General features: G+C 45.4%; 1 protein-coding gene across 1 annotated transcript; it reads left to right on the top strand.

Annotated features, from left to right (window-relative positions):
* Nucleotides 1-18,171: 18,171 nt before the first annotated feature.
* On the top strand, nucleotides 18,172-21,191 carry LOC101669842 (uncharacterized). The gene is made up of 3 exons (XM_044487365.1): nucleotides 18,172-18,561; nucleotides 19,286-19,521; nucleotides 20,415-21,191. Exons 1-3 carry the CDS (start codon nucleotides 18,228-18,230, stop codon nucleotides 21,000-21,002), a joined length of 1,158 nt encoding a protein of 385 aa, XP_044343300.1. The 5' UTR covers nucleotides 18,172-18,227; the 3' UTR covers nucleotides 21,003-21,191.
* The last annotated feature ends 5,332 nt before the right edge of the window (nucleotides 21,192-26,523 follow it).

Raw genomic sequence — 26,523 nt, 5'->3', positions numbered from 1 at the left:
CAAAGTGAATAAAACGGAGGGAGTACTTGATATTATCAATTGTCAAAACGAAAAGAAAAAACAGACCAGACGACCAGTAAATATGTAGAGCTTTGCTTTCCATGTCAGTTGGAGAGAATTATGTTTGCCTTGATTACATCAGTTACAGAGTGCACCATTTATACATGGAGAGGAGCACTCACGCCCTACAAAACAGGCACGCAGGCCCTGGCGTGGTGCGATCCATAATTACAGGAAGGTTACAACAAGAATCCCGTTACAGCATATACACATGTCTAACACCCCCCCCCCCCCTCAGCCGGAACTCCGTGTGCAAGGACGTTGAGGCTGCTCCTGAAATCATGGAAGATTGGCGATGGCAGGCCCTTGGTAAAGAGATCGGCAAACTGAGAGGAAGACGGAACATGTAGAACCCGGACTTCGCCAAGTGCCACGCGATCACGGACGAAGTGTAGATCAATCTCAACGTGTTTAGTACGTTGATGCTGAACGGGATTGCACGCAAGATAAGCGGCACTGATGTTATCACAATATACCACGGTGGCACGCCGAGGAGGGTGTTTGAGCTCATACAGAAGTTGGCGGAGCCAACAAGCCTCGGCAACACAATTAGCGACCCCACGATACTCAGCTTCGGCGCTAGAGCGAGAAACGGTAGGCTGTCTCTTGGAGGACCATGAAACGAGGTTGGACCCAAGAAAGACACAGAACCCTGAGGTCGAGCGGCGCGTGTCCGGGCACCCTGCCCAATCAGCGTTGGTGTAAGAGACAAGATCACTGGAAGAGGATTTGTAGAACTGAAGGCCATAGTGAGAGGTGCCTTGCAAGTAGCGGAGGATCCTCTTCATGAGTTGCATGTGGGTATCCCGAGGCTCATGCATGAATAAACACACCTGTTGGACAGCGTAAGCAATGTCCGGTCGTGTGAGTGTGAGATACTGAAGCACGCCGGCGAGGCTACGATAGTGGGTGGGGTTGGAGAGGATAGCGTCGTCGGTGGATGACACTTTGGAGCTAGTATCAATAGGGGTGGACACCGGTTTGCAGTGTAACATCTTTGCGCGGTCTAGAATCTCCAAGGCATATTGTTGTTGGCAAAGAAAGAGACCAGAGGGGTTAGAGGTCACATTGATGCCAAGAAAGTGATGGAGAGCACCCAAGTCTGACATGGAGAATTTGGATTTGAGAGACCGAATGAGAAGCTCTAAGGCGGTGGTGGAGTTGGCAGTGAGAATAATGTCGTTGACATAAACCAACAAATAAGCAATGGTAGAACCGTGGTGGAGAATGAAGAGTGAGGTGTCACTTTTGGAGGCACAAAAACCAAGCGAGAGAAAATATGATTTAAAGCGAAGAAACCACGTACGGGGTGCTTGTTTAAGACCATAGAGTGACTTACGAAGAAGACAAACATGGTTAGGAAAGGATGGGTCGACAAAGCCCGCCGGTTGAGAGCAATACACCGTCTCATGGAGATCACCATGCAAGAAGGCATTCTTGACATCAAGTTGATGGATAGGCCAAGCTTGGGAGGTGGCAATACTGAGAACAACACGGATTGTGGCTGGTTTGACCAACGGACTAAAGGTTTCATCATAGTCCACACCCTCTCGTTGTGTGAAGCCACGCACCACCCATCGTGCTTTATAGCGTGCCAAAGAGCCGTCCATGTTGAACTTGTGACGAAAAATCCACTTCCCCGTGACCACATTGACACCTGCAGGTTTAGGCACCAAAGACCAAGTAGAGTTTTTCATTAAAGCGTTAAATTCATCTACCATAGCTTGTTGCCAATTGGGATCCTTGAGAGAAGATTTGTACGTAGCAGGGAGTGGTGAGATAGCTGGAGAGGTTGAGTCAACAAGGAAGAGTCGCTTGGGCATGCAAAAACCAGAGTTGGCACGAGTGGTCATGGAATGGTTGTTTTTAGTGGGTGCAATGGGAACGGCACGAGGGGGGAGGCGCGTTGGCGGTGTAGTGGGCGGTGCGGAAGACGAGGAGGAGCTGGTGGGGCGCACAGGTGAGGGGGGCGAACCGATAGGCGCGGAATGCGAGGAAGATCCGTGAGAAGGGGCGGCACTGCGGGAAGGTGCGGAATCTGAGGAAGATTGCGTCAGGAGGGGACCGGTGGGAGTGCGCGGGCCAGGGGAGGGGGTGGAATCGGTCGATTGGTTGGTGGGGGAGCGCATGGAGGCCGCGGACTGGGCGGGCGAGTCGCGACGCGGCGTGTGGGGCGGGGAGGCGCGATCCGAGGGGATCAGGTGGGGCCCGGGCACGGCGGGTGGAGTTGGATCAGTGGCGGGATCCGAGGTGACAGGACGGGCAGGTAAGATCCGCAGGGTGGGATTTTCTGTGGACGTGGGGGTTTGTGACATGCATGTGGGTGGAGCGTAAGGGAAAACTGTTTCGTCGAAGATAACGTGCCTGGAAACTATAACGCGACGAGAGGTGAGATCATAACACCGGTAGCCCTTGTGTTCCGGAGGGTAGCCCAAGAAGATACGGCGAGACAAGCGTGGGGATAATTTGTGGTCGGTTGTGGCATAGAGATTAGGGAAACACAAACATCCAAAGACACGGAGATGATCATAGGATGGATGGGAGCCGTGTAGAAGGTAATATGGAGTGTAATTGTTGATGGCACGGGAGGGCCGTCGGTTGAGAAGGTATGTGGCGGTGTGTAAGGCTTCGACCCAGAATGGAGGTGTGAGATGGGCTTGGAAGAGAAGAGAGCGCACAATGTCGTTTGTAGTGCGAATAAGACGCTTGGCTTTTCCATTTTGGGGCGAAGTGTGGGGGCAGGAGAAGATAGACAATGCCGTTGGAGGAGAAGAAAGAACGGAGAGAGGAGTTGATGAACTCACCGCCATTGTCACACTGCATGCTCTTGATCACTACGCCAAATTGGGTATGAACAAATGTAAAGAAGCGTTGTAAGACGGTGGATGTGTCGGATTTATGGCGTAAGGGAAAAGACCACGAGTAATGAGTGTAATCATCGAGAATAACTAAGTAGTATTCAAAACCAGAAAAACTTACAACAGGTGAGGTCCACAAATCACAATGAATTAAATCAAAGGGAGTGTAAGACTTATTGAGGGAAGAAGAAAAGGGAAGCCGGGGCTGCCGGCCCATTTGACAAGCACTACATGGAGTGTGGGGTGGCTTATTACAAGTGCTAAGAAAATCTTTAGCTATAGAGGAAAAGGAGTGCGCGCCGGGGTGGCCAAGCCGACGATGCCAGATGTCCGACATGGAAGTGGTGGCGGTGAGCGCAGTAGGCCAAGGGGAGTTGCTGCCGAAGAGTGGGTAGAGGCCATCGAAGCTAGTGGAGATCAGGAGCACCTTCCGCGTTCGTAGATCCTTCACAAGGAAACCAAAGGGATAAAATTCAATAGAGCAAAAATTGTCGCGAGTGAATTGTCTAACGGAGATAAGATTGGGAACTATGGAAGGAGAAACAAGTACATCATTCAACTTAAAGGGAGAAGGAGCGAGTGTAGTAGAACCAGATGCAGTAATAGGGAGAGAGTGTCCATTGCCAACAAGCACAGAAGATGGAGTAGAACGCTTTAAAGAAGAACTGGACGAGGTCAAGATACCTTGGTTGCCGGTGATGTGGGAGGTGGCGCCACTGTCGAGGAACCATTCGTTGGAGGGGGCGGCCGCGTGGTGACCACCGTGGCTGTAAGCGGCATTCAGCATGGTGAAATGGTCCCATGAGGGCAGCGGAGGAGGGTAGTACAACGCCGGCGGGTAGTGCGGAGCAGGAGTCGGTGGAGCCGTGTGCTGGACGGGGTAGGCCTGCGCATGCGAGCCCGGGCGCGGACCGAGGACGCCCGCCGCGTTGGGGGGCACCTAGGCAGAGCGAGGGGCGGGCAGGGCCATCCCATAGGGCGCGAAGTAGCCGGTGAAGGGCGCCATGGGAGGGACCGCGGACTGCCCGCGCCCGCCAGAGTCGCCACGGCCGCGGCCACCGCGGCCACGACCACGCCCACGCCCACGGTCACCACCATCACCGTGGCGGTCGCCGCGGCCACGGGCAGGGGGGGTGCGGTGAGGGGACCGGGGTGCGCTCACCGGAGCGATCCCCGCGAGGACCACCGGTGCTCGAGCTGCTGCCAGAAGAAGAGCCCCCGTTGTGGAGGGCAAACACCGAGGCGCTTTCCTCGGCGGAGCGTTGCGCCATGGACTCCTCGGCCAAGGAGATGCGGGAGAGCACGACGTCGAACGGCAGCCCCTGATCACCGAGGACCACGCGGATGGTGTCGAGGCGTTTGTCGAGGCCGTGAAGGAATTGTGTGGTGAGGTCGACCTCGATGACGGCGCGCTCGATGTTGGCGAACCCATCGGTGAGGAGTTTCATGCGACGAGCGTACTCCTGGACAGAGAGGTCGCCCTGCTTGAGGTTGCGATATTGCCTGTTGAGGATCATGAACCGGACGTCGCGATTCGAGAGAAAGCAGTCATGGATCTTCTTCCAGATGGCAAACGTGGTGGTGGCGCCGACGACATGATCCACCATGGCGTCAGAGAGAGTGGCGTAGATCCAGAGGGCAACATGGGCATCAAGCTCAAGATAGGCGGCATCGGCGTTGGGTGGCGGGGGGTGCTCGATGAGGTGAGTGACGCCGTAACGAACGAGGACCATGATGAAGAAAGACTTCCACTTGTGGTAATTGTGGTCAGCAGGGTTGAGGAGAAATTTGATGTGGTTGGTGATGTGGTCGCGATAAATCGGGAGGAGAGAGGCCGGAGTGGAAGCCGGAGAAGGCGCCGGAGCAGTGGAGGAGAAGAGGGGGGCGAAGCGCGATCCGGAAGATGTGGAGGTGCCGGAGGAGTGCGTACCGAACACGAAGGAGGGGGAGGAGGCCGCCGAAGTGGCGGAGGTGGTGTCAGCGGCGGGCGCCGTGGAGGAGAGGGAGCCCGGCGACGGGGCGGCGCTAGTGTCGGCGGAGGTGTTCGGCGCGCCCATGGAGTGTTCCTGGTGTCTGATACCATGTTGGAGAGAATTATGTTTGCCTTGATTACATCAGTTACAGAGTGCACCATTTATACATGGAGAGGAGCACTCACGCCCTACAAAACAGGCACGCAGGCTCTGGCGTGATGCGATCCATAATTACAGGAAGGTTACAACAAGAATCCCGTTACAGCATATACACATGTCTAACAGTTTGATTGCTGCCCGCATCCAAAACTAACAAGGAAGAAAAATTAACAAGGAAGCAAATAAAGATGAGAAAGGAAGGAACTAAAAAACTGCCTTTTTAATGTCCGGCTTAATGAGCCCCTGATTCATGATCGTTGATCAAAACCAAACGAGTGCACCGACGCAGACGGAACCAAGAGGTGGATACATGCATATTGCCGACGTTGAGAACCCTATCCCCGGAGGCGGCGTAGCCGTGGCGGCGGAGTCTGACAACATAAGCAAGTGCTGGCAACCATGCGAAGCTTTGTTTAACTGCGTGATCATCATCGTCTCGGCCACCGTCCTGCTGGTCCTTTTCTCTACTCGCTCCGGCTCCATTCATGCGAGCTTCCCTGATATCTTCTGGCTCGTCGTGGGGGTCCTGGGCCTTGTCTTTGGAGCCTGCCGCTGCGCCTTGAGCATCGACAACGCGTGCATTCGTGGGAACACGCAGGGGATCGATCGAGCCCAAAGATGGTGTTGCGTGTGCACATAGAGCTGTTGTAGGTTAGTAAATCTTTTTCCTTTTTTTTTGTAGATCTAGGGTACACTAGTCAGTCGGTTTAGTTCTTGTACTTGATTGACAAATTTTGCCGAATTGAAAAGATACTGAAGGGAATTCATGGTAATATACTGTCTCGTTATTATTCATTCTTTACAACTCATAATAATAATCTGGTTTCATACATCCATCATTTTGTAGCATGATGGCTGTTGATCCCTCATGTTTTGGCAAACCAAACTGTAAAGAAAAGCTGCCAAATAATGCGGAAGTAATCACAGTAATCTATTGTCTCTTATTCATTCTTCTTTCTTTCCAACTGGTAATAATAATCTGGTTTCATGGAAGCACGGAAGATGATGAGGACGAGGAGACGGTTGCAGACGAACGTGAAATTGAGCAGTTGGCTGTGCACTGATCAATAGTGTCGTAGCAAACCAAATTGAGTGAACAACAGTAGTCATTATGTTTATCTAGGCAGCATCTTGGGATGGGTTGACTCTTCTTGATATACTCAAGTTGAACCTCCTTGTCCGCCTCTATGCATCTGCCTACAGAATTTTTGACACATATAGACGATTTATATTCATGACAAAAACATGGAAATATTAAAGAACGGATATTGAAGCACACGAGAATAAGATAAGATCTGTCTCGTCATCCATTATCACTTACATTGCGCATGAATAGTGAAGCATACGAGAAGGAGAAGTAGTAGTGCGTGTATGCGCTTGGTGCACTCCCCGGCCATGTCTTCGTAGCTAGGCGATGTATCACTTTCTATTGCAAATGCCCTTTGATCAAAGTATAATTGTTTGTGTTTTGACTTCTGAATGTTTTGTGGAGTATTATATGGACCATATATATAGAGAGAGAGAAAAGATAGATTGGCGGGATTTGATTGATGAAATATGGATGTTAATGATACAGTGGTGTATGTTTCCTTGCGTGGAGATATGTAGTTAAGCCAAATATTTGATGTGATTAGATCGTGATGGCATTCTGATCAGGCTTGACAATGAAACGGTGGTATTTCTTTCCATGTGTAGAGATACCGTAGTTGAAACAAATATTGGCTGTGACAAGAGCATCTACAGTAGGGCTTGACAAATCCGATCCCCTATACGTCGGCGGACGCGCGCGCATCCGGACGGGCCTTCATATTTTCTTCCTGGCATCCACATATTTCAAATCCGGACTCTCAATATCATACAAATGCATGCACGTCGATTATACAAGCCAATGTCACATGTAAATAGCAAATGTTAGTACGAAGTATAGATAGTGTTTACATAAAATATATTTTAAGTGCCAAACTCAAGCATTGGCTTCTTGGTTGCCATTGTGGGTCCACATGTGCTCCACAAGATTATTGAGTAGTTACGTGTGCACCTGCCGATCTCGAATATTCTGATGCATCTGCAGAAAGTTCATCAGGTGAGCCGCATCTTAATCTTCCGGAATTTCAACTTGTTCTCCAGGTGCTTCAAAATTATTGGTTTGGGCTACAGCATTGCCCTCATATCCTCCACAATCATATTGTGCAGAATAACACAACATGTCATCAGCTGCCACAAAGTTTCTGATTCCCACATCATTGTAGCGCTCCACACAATTCCCCAACGAGTTTGAAGCACACCAAATACCCTCTCCACATCCTTCCTAGCCGCTTACTGCATTGTTGCAAAGTGGCTCTGTCTCCTGCCATGCGGCTCTGATATCGTCTTCAGAAACGCTGCCCACTGAGGATAGATACCATCGGCAAGATAGTATCCCATGTTGTAGTCCCGTCCGTTGACGGTGTACTTGCACGGTGGTGATTCCCCATTGCAAAGCTTCCTGAACACCGGAAATCATTGAAGCACATTAATATCGTTGTGAGAACTCGACATTCCAAAGAAAGCATGCCAAATCCATAAGTCATGTGATGCCACCGCTTCTAGTATGATGGTGGACTCTCTGGTGTGACCGTGATACATTCCCCGCAAACCTCTGGGGCAGTTCTTCCATTGCCAATGAATGCAACCAATTGATCTGAGCATTCCCGGGAACCCCCTTGCTTGTCCAATAGCCAACAACTTCTCCGTGTCCTGCACATTTGGTTCTTTGACATACTCAGGTCCAAACACCTCCACCACGGCGCATGCAAACTTGAAAGTCGTCTTCAAGCAACGACATCTGCAGCAGTACCAAGTGCAAGGATCCTCAGAGCAGCCATGCACTTCTTCTTAGGAGAGAAAGAGAGTTGTCCGCAGCAATTCCTTGTGAGCTTGAATTAGTCGTCGTGTACCTCCACTCCCTCCACAATGCGCAAGAACAATGGTTCCCACATGCGAAAATGACGATGAAACCATGGATCATCCGGGACAACGGGCTTGGGAGCAAAGTGTTGGGGAACGTAGCAGAATTTTAAAAATTTCTACGCATCACCAAGATCAATCTATGGAGTCATCTAGCAACGAGGGAAAGGGGAGTGCATCTACATACCCTTGTAGATCATGAGCGGAAGCGTTCAAGAGAACGGGGTTGATGGAGTCGTACTCGTCGTGATCCAAATCACCGATGACCGAGCGCCGAACGGACGCCACCTCCGCGTTCAACACACGTACGGTTGGGAGAGACGTCTCCTCCTTCTTGATCCAGCAAGGGAAGGAGAGGTTGATGTAGATCCAGCAGCACGACGGCATGATGGTGGAAGTAGCGGGATCCCGGCAAGGCTTCGCCAAGCGCAAGCGGGGAGGAAGAGGTGTCACGGGAGGGAGGGAGGCGCCAGGGACTTGGGTGTGGCTGCCCTCCCTCCCCTCCACTATATATAGGGGCCAGGGGGCGCCGGCCCCTATAGATCCCATCTAATGGGAGGGGGCGGCGGCCTAGGGGTGGCTTGTCCCCCAAGGCAGGTGGAGGCGCCCCCACCCCCTTAGGGTTTCCAACCCTAGGCGCAAGGGAAGCCCAAGGGGGGCACACCAGCCCACCAGGGGCTGGTTTCCTTCCCACTTCAGCCCATGAGGCCCTCCGAGATAGGTGGCCCCACCTGGTGGATCCCCGGGACCCTTCCGGTGATCCCGGTACAATACTAGTGACCCCCAAAACTTTCCCGGTGGCCGAAACTGGACTTCCTATATACAAATATTTACCTCCGGACCATTCCGGAACTCCTCATGACGTCCGGGATCTCATCCAGGACTCCGAATAACTTTTTGGGTTACCGCATACTAATATCTCTACAACCCTAGCGTCACCGAACCTTAAGTGTGTAGACCCTACGGGTTCGGGAACCATGCAGACATGACCGAGACAACTCTCCGGCCAATAACCAACAGCGGGATCTGGATACCCATGTTGGCTCCCACATGTTCCATGATGATCTCATCGGATGAACCACGATGTCGAGGATTCAATCAATCCCGTATTCAATTCCCTTTGTCAATCGGTACGTTACTTGCCCGAGATTCGATCGTCGGCATCCCAATACCCCGTTCAATCTCGTTACCGGCAAGTCACTTTACTCGTTTCATAATACATCATCCCGTGACCAACCCTTAGTCACATTGAGCTCATTACGATGATGTCTTACCGAGTGGGCCCGGAGATACCTCTCCGTCATACGGAGTGACAAATCCCAGTCTCGATTCATGCCAACCCAACAGACACTTTCGGAGATACTCGTAGTGCACCTTTATAGTCACCCAGTTACGTTATGACGTTTGGCACACCCAAAGTATTCCTACAGTATCCGGGAGTTGCACAATCTCATGGTCTAAGGAAAGGATACTTGACATTAGAAAAGCTCTAGCAAACGAACTACACGATCTTGTGCTATGCTTAAGATTGGGTCTTGTCCATCACATCATTCTCCTAATGATGTGATCCCGTTATCAATGACATCTAATGTCCATAGTCAGGAAACCATGACTATCTATTGATCAACGAGCTAGTCAACTAGAGGCTCACTAGGGACATGTTGTGGTCTATGTATTCACACATGTATTACAATTTCCGGATAACACAATTATAGCATGAACGATAGTCAATTATCATGAACAAGGAAATATAATAATAACCATTTTATTATTGCCTCTAGGGCATATTTCCAACACAAAGTAGTCTCTGTAGAGTAGCTTTGTTCCGGACACCCTATCCCGGTTGATCACTCTTCCTCCTTTGATTGAGCCCTTGAAGTTGAGAATATGCTACACTTGGCGGTCTATTTCCTCTTGCATACTCATGCGCATAATCATGTCCACTTCTTCGTCTGAATCCGAGGACGAACTCATCTTGAATGATTTGGTCAAGCTCTGTCGGTCCATACTCCTCGTCTGACGAAGCATCGAAATCCATCATTTTCCCTAACAAAAACACAAAAAATCCGGTTAGACAATGTGCCGAACACATGAAACACAAGGTGGAGCCAGAGAGTTGTCGGGCGTACCGTGGTGGCGTCCGAGCTGGAGACGACATTCCCCGTGGTGAGGACGGGAGAGAGGACTGCTCTGCCGGAGCTCTCGGCGCAGAGGCCAGGAACGACTGCGGAGCACGTGCGGCGGCGGAGCTGCGAGCCGGACGGCGCGGAGGAGGAAGAAGAGAGGAGAGAACAAATGGATCTGGCAACTCGCCGGGGAAAGGGGGATTTGGTGCAATTTGGGATGGGGTCAGGCTGTCGGGTCCGATGTGGTGGGCGTGCCCAGACGCCCCCATATCCGCCCCATATTTAGGCTGGATATTGGGGGTGCCTGTCAGCCCGGGCATTTGAGGGCCGTCTAAGTCAAAAGAACGCGATCGGGCAGTGACTGGGCGGCCCGCACGGACGTATGAGGCCGGTATGAGGTGCATGGCTGTAGATGCTTTTAGATCTTGACCGCCTTGTTATCACGCATAATAGTCTCTCTCTTTTTACATCAACTTCGGGTGCTTACCACGTTTGCCATGCAGTCATGCATATGAGTGTTCTAACTTAGAGAAAGTTGGTTGGTTAGGGCATTTCTAACTGATCCCTTATAACCGGTTAGAGGAGTAAAAATGTAGTTTTACTTCCTAATTGGCACCTAGCCGATCCCCAATCTATCGTAAGGGAGTATAATTTTTACTCTAGTCCTAACTTTCTCCCTATATTTACGCCATCGCGCGGCGACTGAGTAAAAGCCATGCCTCTCCTCCACTGCCTCCCTCCTCCCCTCCCATGCCGCATCTGCGCCAGAGCCGCCCCTCCCACCCCCGCCGGCACCCACCCGTCACCACGGATGCTCCGTAGCCTTCGCCACTGTCCTCTACCACTGTATTGAAATGAAGTGTTGTATCATGAGAGGGGAGCTAGATCCCCTGCCTCTAACTTAAGGTGATGGGTTGTAGGCTACTCTAGCCTTAACTTAACTGTTGGCAAACTCTTGTAAAATATATCTCAATTAAGTACTAAGAAGCACAAATCCCCATCGTACACTTGAAAGTCGAGGTGGACTAGCATCACACTCGATGTCATTGACTAGTCAAATCAGTATTGGGCGCTCACCAACCGCCTAGCTCGATAATCCGTGAGAGAGAGAGAGAGAGAGAGAGAAAGAGAGGGAAGGAGAGAATCGGAAGAAAAAAAAAGTGAAAATCGCCAAGGAGAAAACCCTTATGAAGAAACCACGAAAATAACAAGAAACCAAAAAAAATCCCTCTGTGTCGCCCCACAGCTGGGCCATCCCATGGAGACGTGTACTCGCAATAATTGAGAAATAGACTTTGCGCCCAACGCTGGGACATTCTATTTGACGCTCTTTGCATCAAACCGTCGAGGTACCATATAGGAGCCAACGACTATTGGTTGTCTAGTTTTCAAGCCAATTTTATCCCAAAAAATGCGGAGTGGATAACAACAAAATGTTCACATATATTTTCTTTAAATCATGGATTTTTAATAAAAATGGTCATAGATATTAAAAAAGTTTGTGTATTTTAAAACTATTCAAAAATTTGATGAAAGTGTGTGAATTTAAAAATATATTCATACATCAAAAAAATATCACAAATTAAACAAAACGCTCTTAATTTCAAAAAACATGAATTTCGAAAATATTTTCATTTATTTAAAAAAAGTTCTAAAAATTATTTATTTTAAAAAATTTACGTTATTTTATAAAAATAGTGATCTTTTCCAAAGGAGGAAGCTGATGTCGATGGAAAAAAAGAACAATGGCCGACAAAAAACCAACCGTCACAAACAAATGTCTTAGACAAAAATTTACTCTCGCTTCTCTCCTTTTACTGGGCTTACCCAGGTGGCATTTGGGTGTCATTTTGACGCAATGGAGAATTCCTCCGGGTGATTCTATTTGAGGTGCGTCGCGTCAAATTGTTTTTTTTTTTGAGGGGAGTCGCGTCAAATTGTTGACCTCACACATAGGAAGGGAATGGATCGACCCATTAACACTATCCTGTAGCAGGTCGGTCAGAATAGCTAGTGAATATATTTTTCTTCCTGTAACATCTTTATAGTTCCTGATAGTTTTTTGTTCGGTTTTCTAGAAAACACAGGAAAACATATTTAATTCAAAAAGTGATTTTTTTAACATTTCGGGAATATTTTTTGAAATTGTGAACACTTTCCAGAAACACAAACAATCTTTGGAATTTTGTATATTGTTTTGAAAACACGAAGATTTTTGGAAAACCCGAACACTTTTTGTATTTTTTGCTTTTAGAAAAGGAACAAAATTAAAAATAAACAATTAATAAAATTCCGAGCATTTTAGATAAATCATGAAACAATTTATAAAGACGAATCTTTTTTGAAAATGGGAACATTTTTTTATAAAGGCAGAACATTTTATATTTAAGTAGTTAGTTTCCATTAATCTATTTCTTTCAACATGCACATATACCACCTCCTCATATAAACATGCATGAAAAAAGCCACTTCAACAATCAAACACACATGAGAAAGAGACGCCTTAATAATTAAATCCAATAAACTATATATGTTTTTAGTTTATTAACGTATTTCTTTCAACATGCACATATGCCACCTCATCATGTAAACATGTTTGAAAAAGAGCCACTTCAACATGCAAAGCAAGCATATGCAAAAGGCTCACCTTAGTAATTAAATGCAATAAATCATATATGTTTTTAGTATACTAACTTATTTTTTTTAACATGCACATATGACACCTCGTCGTGTAAACATGCATAGAAAAAAGCTTCTTGAACATGCAAACATGCACAAGAAAAGGCCCAACTTAGTAATTAAATACAATAAACCATATGTATTTTTAATCTACTAACTTATTTCTTTCAACATGCACATATACCACCTCATCATGTAAACATGCATGGAAAAAAGCCACTTCAATGCAAACATGCATGGGGAAAGACTCACCTTAGTAATTAAATGCAATAAACCAGATGTGTGTTCAGTTTTAATTCTCCTATCATCCATTCAAATAATCATGTTCTACGAAAGTATATTACAATTGATTCCCACCGGAACGTGTGGGGTATCCTCGAGTATCATCAATCAGTAAATACATCACATGCACTCGTCGTCGATTCTCCAAAAGGAAAAGGAAAAGATGCACTCGTCACCAGTAGTATAATATTTTCACCACATATAAAATGATATGTGTTGATGTTTCAAATATGATTTGGGCGAAAAGTTTCCCATGTTAATTAGATCTGCAAACATGGAGTTGACAGTGAAAGCACCATTAGTATTCAACCTCCGTCGGAAAATATGATATGCTTGTGTTAGGTTGACTGTCATTAACCTCCGCACTAAGTGGAGCCACAATGTACTTTTTGCCGATCAAAGACCTACAAGACAGAATATTAAGAAGACTAGCCCCAAGAACAGATATACAATGGAAGCACCTTTGCACTATGTTGAACAATTTTGGATACCGGCATCCTCTAACAATAAATCTTCCCAGAAACTAGTGGATTGACCACCACCAACCAAAAAGGAACCTTCACTAAAAAACAAAATCTTGACTCGCATCTAGCCCTTCCAAAAGGGCTAGTCATAGGGCCTGATCTCCACTTGCAACAATGATTTGGAGTGAAGGTACATGTTCTGCAGTATCTCCGGCCACTCATCGTTAAGTAATTTGTACAACCATGCATTTTCTAAGCAACCACATACTTTTGGTCTCAAGTTTTTATATACCTAGTGCACCTTCGTCTTTGTGTCTACACGACACTTCTCATTTGGCTAATTTATACTTCCTTTTGTACTCATCACATTGGCGGAGGAATCTAGACCGAGAGAAGTCGAATCTTTTCAACACCCCTTCTGGTACTTCAAATAATGAAAGCATAAACATTGGAAAGCTCATAAGGACCTGAGTTAATAAGAATTATGCAATCACAACAAACACATGAGCTTGCCCTTCCAGCTGCTAAGCTATTTTTTAACCAATTTTCGATAGTCTTACACTCTTTATTAGTAAGGTTTGTATGACGGATTGTTATCCCAAGAGACCTAAAAGGGAGAGAACAACCCCACAACCAAATAGTTGCATGTACTCATTTTCTCATCTTTTGCATTTCCAAAACAAAGAACGCCACTAGTTAATATGGTATAGTATAATTGATAAATTATCTTGTCTCTTGTGATTCTGATGACTACAATGCTACTTAATAATATCCTTGGTTAAGTTAGTTAAACACCTCTTGTGAGAATTTCCTTTTTATTTATAAAATACAGACCTACTGGTACATATGAGCATTCTGCTCCCAGCTATATATACGCGCCCCTCAACACTCTCGGGCTTCTTCTGTTTAAAAGTTTATGAAGTCATTCAGGCTGTCGTTTTGCCCGCCGTAGAAGCGTCCAAAAGAAAAGAAAACACTCGACGCCGGCAAGTCAGGGAGATACATGGCCGACGACGCCGAGAACCCGAACCAGCACGGCGAGACGGCCTCCGCCGGCGAAGGAAACAAGTCCATGGGCCTGTGGGGCGTACTGTGGGTCAGCTGGACGGTCCTCGCCGTCGGCGGCCTGGTGGTCCTCGTCTGCCGCCACTCCATTCACGCGCCCAAGGAGGTCCGGGTCCTGGCCGGCGCCGGCCTCGTGGTGGCCTTCGTGGGGTTCATCGGCGGGGTCGCCTGGTACGGCGAGCCGGTGTCGGAGCGAGGAGGTCGACGGTCGATCGCCCGGCGAGGATAGATTATTGTTTGTTATGGTTTCTTGTGTGCGTCCTTTGTGTATGTTGTCACGTACGTACGTACGTACGTAACGTGTCAAATAGAGGCTGCGTCGTCGGAATCGGTCGTTGCGCCGATGCCATTGTTGATACTATCTTAATTCTTTCGTGAGACGCGACAACGAGTTCAATGAAGGGTCTGTCACATTGTCGAAAGAAACAGAGGGAAAACTCCAAGCCTAGATTGTTGGTTCATGTGTATGCGTGTGACATCGTACGCTCGAAATGAGTCGGCTCACTAGGCTGTTAGTAGCACACACTTGTAGTTATGCCGATAAGACAGAGAACTAGCGACAAATTGTTGTGATCATGGATATCCGTTTTTTTAGGCTAAGGCCATCATGGCTAGCTTTATTAATTTTAAACAACGCTTACGATTACATCCTTCGACAAAAATTCACAAATAAAAACAGGAGGCGAGTCCCACCACAGATTTGATGGATCATCACGTCAATTCCGCGTTAGCACATTAGCTACTATATTTGATTCACGGTTACACTGCTCTATCATGACCTTCCTGAAGTTAAGTAACAACAACACTCCTCAAGAATTGGAGCTATCACCATTGAGTGCCCGAGTTGTGTTGGAGAGCTTCCACTAAGATCAAGCTATCCATCTGCACTAATAAAGAGTTGCTTCCAACTGTATTAGCAAGTGTTAGCCTTCTACAATAGATGCAGCTTCATCTGCGACATGGTCAAGCTTTGCAATAGATGCCGCAACAAATAAGCCCCTGCTGTCCCGAATGATGGCGCCACATATGCCCCGTGTTGGTATCCTCTATAAACGCAGCGTCGACGTTCAGAGCCAATTGATTCAGTAATGGTTTCTTCCAATGGTTAAGACATGGAGTTGTCGCTGGCTTGCATGCAGCTCTTACGAAATTCAAAGCTAGAGCTTGTATCACCTGGCCCGTCCGTGCTCGAGGTTGCACTGGTTCCTGACGAGTTATAAGTCTCCTCTGCCACCACAAGTACCATGATGCCACAGCAATCAACTCAGGCAACTCCACTGATCCATATATTTAGTGTTGTGTTCTGGGTCACACAAAAATATCTCAATGATCTCGATACCTGACAGACCTACTATGGCCACCTTGGGCATTATTTCATGCAGTCAGAGGCCCCTTCAAATCTCCAGTGCTCTATCACATTTGGATAAAAGATGTGCTATATCTTCCGCAAACCGTGAGGAAATTGGGCATTGAGCGGAATGTGTGACGTGTCAATTTGCTAGCACGCAGCGACAGAGAATGGCGTCATGTAAACATCTCCACAGAAAAAAAATTACCTTGCCCAGGACATTCAAACTCCATAGCCTTTTCCATGCTGGATGAGACGAGGAACCTCGTATACCGATTGGATTTGCATTGTTTGATTCATAGCAGTCCTTCCACTGCCTATAGTATGCTGACCAGACACTAAAAATGCCCAATTTTGTGAGATCCAAGCAATGAAGTCTTTGGTGTCATGCTGATATATTGGGATTTGCAAAATCCTCTCGGCATCAGTATACCAGAAATAGCATGAATCAATGTTTCATCCCACTCTCTAGTAACTGGATTTATAAGCTCATTAATTGTAGTGGGAACATATTTGCCATGCACTATGATGATCTTTCTGGAACTGCTATTCGGGATCTAACAATCCTCCCAAATGTTATTTTCCAAACCGTTTCCAACTCTCCATATGCAACCCTTTTTAAAAGTTTGGATTCCTGACAAAATTCTTTGCCATGCATAGGATAACCCCTGTTTTAGATCACAATTTATCAAGTCACCGGAGGGGTAGTACTTAGCTCTTAAGACTTCAGCACAAAGTGAATCATACTTATTTATCAATGAGCCGCCATCACTGTTTAGCAAGCAAGATTGAAACTGTGTATATCACGAAATCCCATACCTACCCAAACTTTTGGGACACACATCTTTCCACAATGCAAACAAGTGTAATTTACATTGGTCTTCACCATCAAGCCCCCCCCCCCCCCCCAAATGCGATACAGTATCAGTGATTCCCTCGTAAATTTTCTTCAAAAATTTGGATGCACCCATCGCATAAATTGGAATGGCTTGAGCCACCGCTTTTAGAGCCTCTTTACCACCATAAGATAATGTTCTTTCTTTCCACCCATTCACCAGCTTCTATATTCTTTCAATAAGATGCTTAAAACAATCAACACAAAGCATTGATGGGAGTCCCAGATATTTATTAGACAAAGATTCAGTCATCATATCAAGAATCTGGCATACTTCCACCTTCTCATCAACATGGATATTTGGACTGAAATAAACAGAGGATTTGGCGGCACTAACCAGTTGCCCAGAAGCAACACAATAGTCATCAAGAATCCTCTTCAGAGTGGTAGCATTGGCAGCATCTGCCATCATAAGTATCAATGAATCATCAGCAAATAATAAGTGGGAGATAAACAGGGAAGCCCGACAAACCTAGACCCCTTTCAGGTGCCCATTCTCCTCCTCATGAGCAATTAAAGCTGACTTCATAATATAGAAACATTCATAGGCCATAATAACATTGCCAGTGAAGATCCGACTAGGAATGAAAGCACTTTGCGTTTCACTAGTAATGTCAGGAAGGAAAACTTTAAGCCTAGCTGCCAACATTTTTGCAATGACTTTATAGACCACTGCATTTTTTTATCACGCTGCCAAGCCACCTATAAGGTACACTCTATGAACTTGAGATTACACTGCCCCACCATGTGGTTAGCGGTTGCTTTTTCTCGGGAAAAAATGTTAAACTAGTTTTATGAAAAAATGTTAATCAAGCATTCGTAAAATGTTGAATTTGTATATAAAAAATATTAACCATGTATTAAAAATGTTATTCTTGTATTTGAAAAATGTTAATGAAGCATTTGAAATATTATAAGATATGTATAGAAAAAACGTTGACCATTTATTTAAAAGATGCTTATCTTGTATTTGAAAATGTTAATCAAGTATTGGACCGGCGAGACATAGAACGAGTATTGGACCGGCGCGCTGGACAAGAACGATTCATCGAGACGGATGTTAGTCTCGCTATAAGCGAGACATAGCATTCGCGGTTAAAAACCAGTATTTGTTTTTTGAGTAAGGTTAAAAACCAGTACTACATTTTTTTTTGAGACAACAAATAAAACCAGTACTGCAATTTTTTTTTAGGCAAACGAGTAAATACATGCCTCCTCGTCGTGTCCGAGTCTTGTGTGGAAGCCCATTAACGAAGGCCAGCCCATGTGGGTTTCGGCCCGGAGTAGAAAGCCAACGCTACCCCAATCTGATCTAGGGATTCATTTCCATTTGCCCCTACCAAAATCCGAGCGCCGACGGCGGCGAGGTTTGATGGATTCTTCGGGAGCGGAGATGGAGACGGAGACGGAGAGGGAGTCCAGGAAGAGGCCTAGGGTAGCGGCGGCGGCGGCGGAGGGCCCTTCTCTGGTGGCGGCGGCAGCGGCGGGGGACCCTTCTCTGGCGGCGGCGGCGGAGTACGCGGCGTGGTTGGAAGAAATGGCGGTGCATGAGGCGAAGGCGGCTGAATTCCGCAAGAACCTGCTGGCGAATCCTTTGACGGCCGAGCAGTTGCGAGAGCGCAAGGAAGCCGCGTGGGAAAAGTACAACAACGAGTCGTGGGAGAGGGCTCGCGACAACTGGATCTGGCCTCCCTTCGAAGCCGACAGTATGGATCTTATCCTAATCCCCTCTATCTTTAGTTTCTTTCTTGCACCATTAATTTTGGAGCGTGCTGCCTAGCGGCCTGCTGTGCGGCGGCCGATTGCATCCGGCACGATCACGTGTCCTCCGATCCTCGCAAGCTTATTCTTTACTAAATCACCAATTCAGACGTTTGTGTTCCAATAAAAATCTATTGAACCATTGGCGTCTTAGGTAGATGTAAACATAAGTGAAAAGGACAGAAAATTTGTCTTCTGTAAAATTTGCAGGTTTTTCCTAAAAGAATGGGGAAAATTAAATAAATAAGTATGGATACCGTTGACTTCATGGGATTACACTTTTCGGCTACAGGCAAAATGTTATTGTACTACTCAAAATGTTATTGCCACACAATTGCTTGTTGCGGTTTACCTGTATTTGTTTCGTACCGCTTGCCAGATTGTGTACATGCCAATGGGTTTGATGTGAGTACCACTTTAATTGTCCTGAGTTCTATTTACACGCACTTGTCTGGATAGCACGGTGTGATTGTTGTCATTTTAATTATCCCGAGTTGCCTAGTGTTCCTCATCCCTTGTATGTTTACTTTCATTCTTTGGCTAGGATCGATGCAGCGAAAATCTCCTAATACTATTTTGTTTGATTTATTAAATTTTGATTGATATGTTGTTTTCGATTCCACCCATCCACCATCCCTCTTGTAACTAACGAGCTTGTATTTGCTGCAGCGGACATCTCTTGCATGCGCTTTACCAACGAAAATATCAACGACCCTAATTATCCACGCCTTGTCTGCACCATGGCAACTCTGCAGATTGTTTCAGTCCAGGTGAAGGAAATAACCGATGGGTTACATTGGCCGCTGGATGTTTATGGTTTTGTCGCTGTGCGTGATGTGGTGGATCGCAAACGCATTATGGTTTTCAACCGTGAAAGGGATGACTACCAAAGAATCACCGAGCAGGTTCGAAAAAATTGTATTTTGGCCCACTCTAATACATACTCCCTCCGTCCCATAATGTAAGACGTTTTTTGACACTACACAACGTCTTACATTATGGGACGGAGTAGTAGATATGAATGACTGGAATGGAATAGCAGCTAGGGAGTAAACCATTCCTTTTCTTGTGCATCACCATAATACTACCATGCCTAGGAATAGGATACACAAACGTGACCGCAGCTTGAATTTGGCTATGTAAAATACAGAAAACATGGGAAAAATAGATATTGAAGCTATGCATGAATAATGATGCAAGTTTGAGGCAGAAAATTACAAATGATGCGTAGTTTTTTGCAAAACATTGTATGTAATGTCACAGTTTGCTTTGAGTATACAAATATCATGTTGTTATTTATAGTATTACTATTGAGGTCATCATGATGATGATGATCATGTTTTTATTGTTGTTACTATTACTATTTGTCACTGAAGCATAGGGCTAATATTTTCTTAGATATTTTTCTAATACAACTCAGAGAATTTACGGTATGCACTTCTGCAATTGAACAGACAAGCTCCCTCTTTTTTTTCCATTTCTGCCACGCAATGTTTTATAGTTCAATTGGTTCCTGCAAGCTGAAGAGTTATAAATATTTATCATGTTTACTTCCCATCTCAAATGTCCTCTTGCAAATCCTGCTAATGGTTAAGTTACATTTTTCATGTTTGTCATCGGCATATTTTGGACTCAAGTCACCATCATGAAGTTCCACTTGATACACTAACTGTGTTTTGATAGATGCACTCTCACTTGTATTAACGAAGGATAAACTGAATATATTCCACTGCAGTTCATGCTATTGATGAATGAATCTATTTTTATTATTGTTTACTTAAATGACTGATGCATGCAGGATTCCTACCTAACACTGACCGGTCCTACCCGTGGTGTTGTCATGACGATTGATCCTTCGTATTTGGAGGCTAAGCTCAAAGTAAGAGGTGCAACTGAATCTGAGGACAAAGATTTGAGCAAATTTGCTAAGACGTACAGATTGGGCTGCTACCTTCCTATTAAGCACACAAGCAAGCTTTGCACACTGGAGCTGCAGCATTACACTGTTTGTTCATCTGTGGAAGCCACAATTCGTGTCCAAGTCATTGAAGGGCAGTTTCCTCGTGATTTTCGTGGTGTGCTTACTGCTAGCACTGACTCTGAAAGCGGTGTGATGATCTCATTACTGGATTTTAGTAGTGATGAGTTGCCAGTTGATGCTGATGGATCTGTGAAGCTATCACGCCAAGTTGTTTCTGTTAAGAAAGGGGGGAATCTGAAAGTTTCTATCTGGCAACATGGTGTTGGTGAGGAAGAAGACCAAGAGATAACTGCTGCATCATTTGTAGCTAAGGAAGCTGAAACAAGCACTAATTACATGCCGATGAAAAAATGGAAGTGCTGGATGGAAGTCAGTGTCGCCTGGTCCCTTTTCAGCTGTTGGTAAGGAATAAGACCAAGAGAGAGATAGATAGAGAGAGAGAGAGATGCCAAATCGTTGGAAGTATATCTATGTAATGGCATGCTGACGAACCCCTTGTCCTATTGTTTGAAGTGGTATTTTGACGGTGTACCAACTAATGATCGGTGCTTGCATGGACAATGCAGGATTTGTTGTATCTTCTGTTCGAAGAGATATTGCTTCATGTCTTTTTTTATTGTATAGCTGCAATAGTTTATTTGCTTGAATCACATGCCAAGTCAATTGTTAACTACAATTTTTCTTTTCTGATAACAGTTTATTTGCTTGAAAAGAGGCTGCTTCTGTGCTCACAGGACATCACGTGAGATGATAAGAAATCTCAAATAAAGATAAGAACACAGCACGGGCAAGGAGGATTACTTGTGCAATGTTTAGTAGCCTTGTAGTTTATATGTACTGAAGGTGTCACCAAGGAAGGGTGACCAAACTTTAATCATGTTGCTGTCAGATGGTGTTTCCGGACTAGTTTAGTGATGTGAGTTTCAGAGAATGTCATTGTTCTGTGGAGCTCAAAACAACTAATTATGATTTTAATATCATGTTTTCTACTGTAACTTGAATCTCTGTGGTTTCGTTAGTAAAATCTGGGTGGAATCCCTTCATAAAAAGAGTATTAAAACTGACGTATGGTTGACAACAACATAATTCTCTGAATGATATCGATTAGTATGGAATGTGTACATGTTATGTTAGTGGTGCTCAAACTCGGAGTTAAATGCATAGAACCACAACTTTCGTGCCATGACTTGCGGAAAACCACCACATTACAAAACATGACATTTTGCACCGAACCCAAGAATTGACGGTGACGAAAAACACTAAGTTAAAAAATGAACTCGTTTTGACATGGCAAAGCGGTCGCGTGGCTTGTGGTGGACGTCGCAAACAGTAATGGCCGTTAACGGCCTGGCCGACCAAGCCGGTCGAAAGATTCCCAAAAAGGAAACGGTGGCCCTCTCTCTCCACTCTCGCTCACTAAATCCCCTCTACACCCTCGCCCTCGCCCTCGCTCCCCTCTGCGCCGCCGCCGCCACAATGCCTTCTTGGAGAGATCTGGAAGACATCAGCAAGGAGGAGCTGACCTACACATGCATGGACGTGGATGTGTGGTTATGTATACATTGGTTTCGGTTAGGGTTAGGGTTTGAATATTATGAATTGCAGAGTGTGACATTTTAGATCCTCCCTTCGCTGCCTCTCGTTTGTGCCTAAGGCTTCTTGTCAATGCATGAGAATCCTTATACAACTATTGATGCTTCCTTCTGTGGGTCAGTGATTGATCCACATATGAAATGCAAGCTTCACAAGTTTAGGGACAAGAAATGTGTTGCATTCGATGGCATAAACACAGGTAGAAGATTCTATGGCTGTGCTAAGCAGGTAATAGTTTATGAGGTTATTGTTTACTGAATGTGGTTTGCCATTGAATGTGCTAGTGTTAATTGAATTACTATTATTAATTGAACTTGCTACTATTAACTGAATTTGCTACTAGTCAACTGAATCACTAGTGTTAATTGAATTACTCCTGTCAACTGAATCACCTCTGTTAACTGAATTACTACTATTAACTGAATCACTAGTGCTAATTGTACTTGCTATTGTTAATCGAATCACTAGTGTTAACTAGATTTGCTCTTGTTAACTGAATTGCTACTATTAACTGAATTAATACTATTAACTGGATTTGATAGTGTTAGCTGAATTGCTACTCTTAACTAAATTACTACTGTCAACTGAATTTGATAGTGTTATCTGAATCATAGTTTGAACTGACTTTGGTATTGTTAACTGAATTACAGTTACTGCTGTCAACCGGATTTGCAGGGAGGTATTTATTGTGGAGTGATTGAGTGCGTTGATGGTCCCTGGTTTGTCATACTTCAGAGGTGCCTGAAAAAACTTTGGGAGATGTTTCATGGCCAGAACTAAGGCATGGTAATGGATAGACAGGCTTATGACAAAAAAATAGCCAAACTAGAGAAGCAAAATGACTTCATGTGCAAGCAATACAATGATATGGTTGAGGAAGTTGGCCAGCTTTCTGATTAGCAAGATGGAAAGGTGCAGCATATGGAACATGAGAATGCAACAAAGCATGTTGAAGATGTCAAGAAAAAGCTTGCAGAGTTAAAGGAACAGTCAAGATGGAGCTGAAGATGGAGAAGATTACGCTGTCCAAGGACTAGAGGTGCATCCTGACTTCTCAAGCAGATATCATCAGGAACACTAGGAAGGCCATGTGGGAGGTCAAGGAGGACATGGATGTTCTTCAAGAGGAGAAGAAGAACCTCAAGAGTGTGATTCCGGAATATATAATAGGCCATGAACACCAAGGAGCTAATAATGTTGTGAAAGTGCGTTATATCGACTAGAGGGAGGGGGGGTGAATAGGCGATTTTTATGAATTCTTCACCGAGGAATTTGCAGGTGAGGAAATTCCTTAGCGAAGAACTACTTGCAGCGGAATAAGTACTCAAAAGTAAACATAACAGAACACAAGCATGGTCATCATGATGAAATGAAGACAAGCACAGAATACAGAAAGCGTAAAACACAGGATAACACAGGATGAAGACAAACGGACTGAAGAAATTGAACTGGGGAAATTGAGAAAGTCTTCAGTCAAAGTCTTCAAACACAGATATGAACAAGCACACAACACAGTTATGAGGAAATGAAAGAGTTGAGGAAATAGAACCAGTAGGCTTGGTGAAGACAATGATTTGGTAGACCAGTTCCAACTGCTGTCTCAGTTGTACGTCTGGTTGGAGCGGCTAGGTATTTAAACCTGAGGACACCAGTCCCGACACACAGTCCTCACCGTATTCTCCTTGAGCTAAGGTCACACAGACCTCGCCCAATCACTCGTGGTAAGTCTTCAGGTGACTTCCGAACCTTCACAAACTCGGTCACTCGGCGATCCACAATTCCTCTTGGATGCTCTAGACCATGACGCCTAACCGTCTGGAAGAAGCACAGTCTTCAAAGGTAACAAGCGTCGGATCCACGCAGGATCAATCTCTTCAGTGATGCTCAATCACTTTGGGTTTGTAGGTGTTTGGGTTTGGGTTTTCCTCACTCGATGATTTTCGCTCAAAGTCCTCGGAGGATGGGATGCTCTCAAATGACAAGTGTCAGTTTCTCTCGGAGCAGCCAACCAGCTAGTGGTTGTAGGGGGCGGCTATTTATAGCCTAGGGAGCAGCCCGACATGATAAGACATAAATGCCCTTCAATGATATGACCGTTAGGTGGGTAGATATTTTGGGACAGCTGGCGCATAGCACAGCAACGGTCGGAAATTTGAGTATCAAATTCCTCAGGGCTATCATGTTCCTCACTGTGTAGGCAATCCGCACTGGCGAATTCCTAACTCCTCAGTCAGAACAAATTCCTCAGCGACCAGAAGAACTTCGTCTCTGTCACTGAAGAAATTGACTGAACTGTATGAGATTTCCAATGGCTTCACTCGAAGGGATTGGTAGGTGTAGGATTTTGAGTTGAGCATCACTTGGAAATTTTTCCTTAGTATTTCCTCGACCCCCTTTAACAGTACGGTGTTTCCTATGACTCAAGAAAGAGAAAATGAAACTACGAAAACAAAAGTCTTCACGCTTCATGTTCCTCAAATGAATACCAAGTCTTCAAGGTCACACCAATTTCTTCACTTTCAAAGTCTTCAGAAAGTCTTCAGAAATCCAAAGTCTTCAGTCGAAGAACTTCATTTTTAGGGGTCGACTTTCTCTGTAAATATCAAACTCCTCATAGATTTATAGACCTGTGTACACTCATAAACACATTAGTCCCTTAACCTATAAGTCTTCAATACACCAAAATCACTAAGGGGCACTAGATGCACTTACAATCTCCCCCTTTTTGGTGATTGATGACAATATAGGTTAAGTTTTCAACGGGGATAAACATATGAAGTGTAAATACTGATATTGAGGAATTTGATTGCAAGATATAGAAGAACTCCCCCTGAAGATGTGCATAGTGAGGAATTTGCTTTTGAAGCAATGCACACTTGAAGAGTTGAATCATGGAGATCTCCCCCTATATATTTATAATTCATACATGCATTTGACATAATATGAAGAATTTGAAATGCATGATGAAATATGGTGACTGATGTAATTCAGCATGTGTGCATAAACATTAACGAGGAATAAGCATGCAGAAAATCACAGCAAAAGTATCAGGCCACCATAGAGTTTAAGTTTACAACTCGACCCAGCAAAGTCATTAGAAGAACGAGAGTTGTAACTTAAGAAAAAAACGCCCATATAAGATAGACCCGCTTGAAGACTAACTCAAATTTCTCCCCCTTTGTCATAGAATGACCAAAAGGATCGAAAATGAGGAACGCCCCTGAAGAATATCAAGTTGATGAAGGAGCGCCAACGTTGTTGGGGTCGTGTGTTGATGTAGGGCCTGCCGCAGTGTCGTCCAAGTCTTCATGCTCATCGGTGTCGCGCGATGAAGAATAGGAGCTGGCCACCAAGGAAGGAACCTTGACCTTCTTGTATTTCTTCGGTGGAGGTGCAGACCAGTCAAAGTCCTCCTTGAGACCCATTTGCTTCAGATCTTCTTCACCATATACATGTGACAGAATAGCCCAGGTGCGACCGAAGACTTCATGGAGGTAGTAATGGTTTTTCTTCACTGCATTATGTGTAGCAGTCATGTTGTGAAGAATTGAACCAAACTGACGCTTAACCCATTTATGGTTTCGATCCACCTTCTGGTGAAGACTTAGCAGAAGCTCACGGTCAGTCATCACACGAGGAGCAGTGGCTTGAGGATTTGGCTTGGAGGCATGGGCAGCAGAATCATGAGTGGCAGAGTCATCATTGGTGGAATAAGATGCAGCTTTGCGAAACTGACCATCCAATGGACGAATGCCTTCATCAATAACAGCTGGTGCCTTGCCCTTTTCATCAGCTGAGGAATAGGTCCGCTTGAGGACTTCAATCGGGGGCAAGTAGCTGAGGTGATTCTGAAAATCAGCCTTGTAGTTGAGTGAAGACCTTGTCCTGAGGAATCTCATAATCCAAGGTGCATAAGGCTTCAGCTCAAACGGAGAAAGTGCAACATTTGCCAGAGTCCTCATGAAGAAATCATGATAGTTGACGGGTATGCCATGAATGATGTTGAATACCAGATTCTTCATGATGCCAACAATTTCCTCATCAGATGAGTCGTGGCCTTTGATTGGACTCATAGTCTTCGTCAGAATGCGATAGACTGTCCTTGGTACATACTGCAATTCCTTCACGAGGAATTTTGTCCTTGAGGCTTGACCAGGTTTCAATGGCTTCATCAGCACTTGCATATAGTGATCTGTAAGCTCAGGCTCTTGGTACATGCAACGAGCTCCTTCAGGTGGAGGACTGATGGGCAGGGCGTGAAGTAATTCAGAGGCCGGTGCTTTGTAGTGAGTGTTTTCGGTCATCCAGTCCAAAACCCAGGAGTTCACATCGT

Source organism: Triticum aestivum, chromosome 3A, assembly GCF_018294505.1.
Source record: "Triticum aestivum cultivar Chinese Spring chromosome 3A, IWGSC CS RefSeq v2.1, whole genome shotgun sequence".
Lineage (NCBI taxonomy): Eukaryota > Viridiplantae > Streptophyta > Magnoliopsida > Poales > Poaceae > Triticum > Triticum aestivum.
This window is presented reverse-complemented; position numbering and strand designations above follow the sequence as displayed.

Bases quoted from the DNA above. Each gene is read 5' to 3' on its own strand.
- LOC101669842 (XM_044487365.1), top strand. From the start codon at position 18,228: ATGGATTCTTCGGGAGCGGAGATGGAGACGGAGACGGAGAGGGAGTCC. The intron at 18,562-19,285 runs GTATGGATCTTA...TATTTGCTGCAG, and splicing joins GCCTCCCTTCGAAGCCGACA to CGGACATCTCTTGCATGCGC. The intron at 19,522-20,414 runs GTTCGAAAAAAT...TGATGCATGCAG, and splicing joins ACCAAAGAATCACCGAGCAG to GATTCCTACCTAACACTGAC.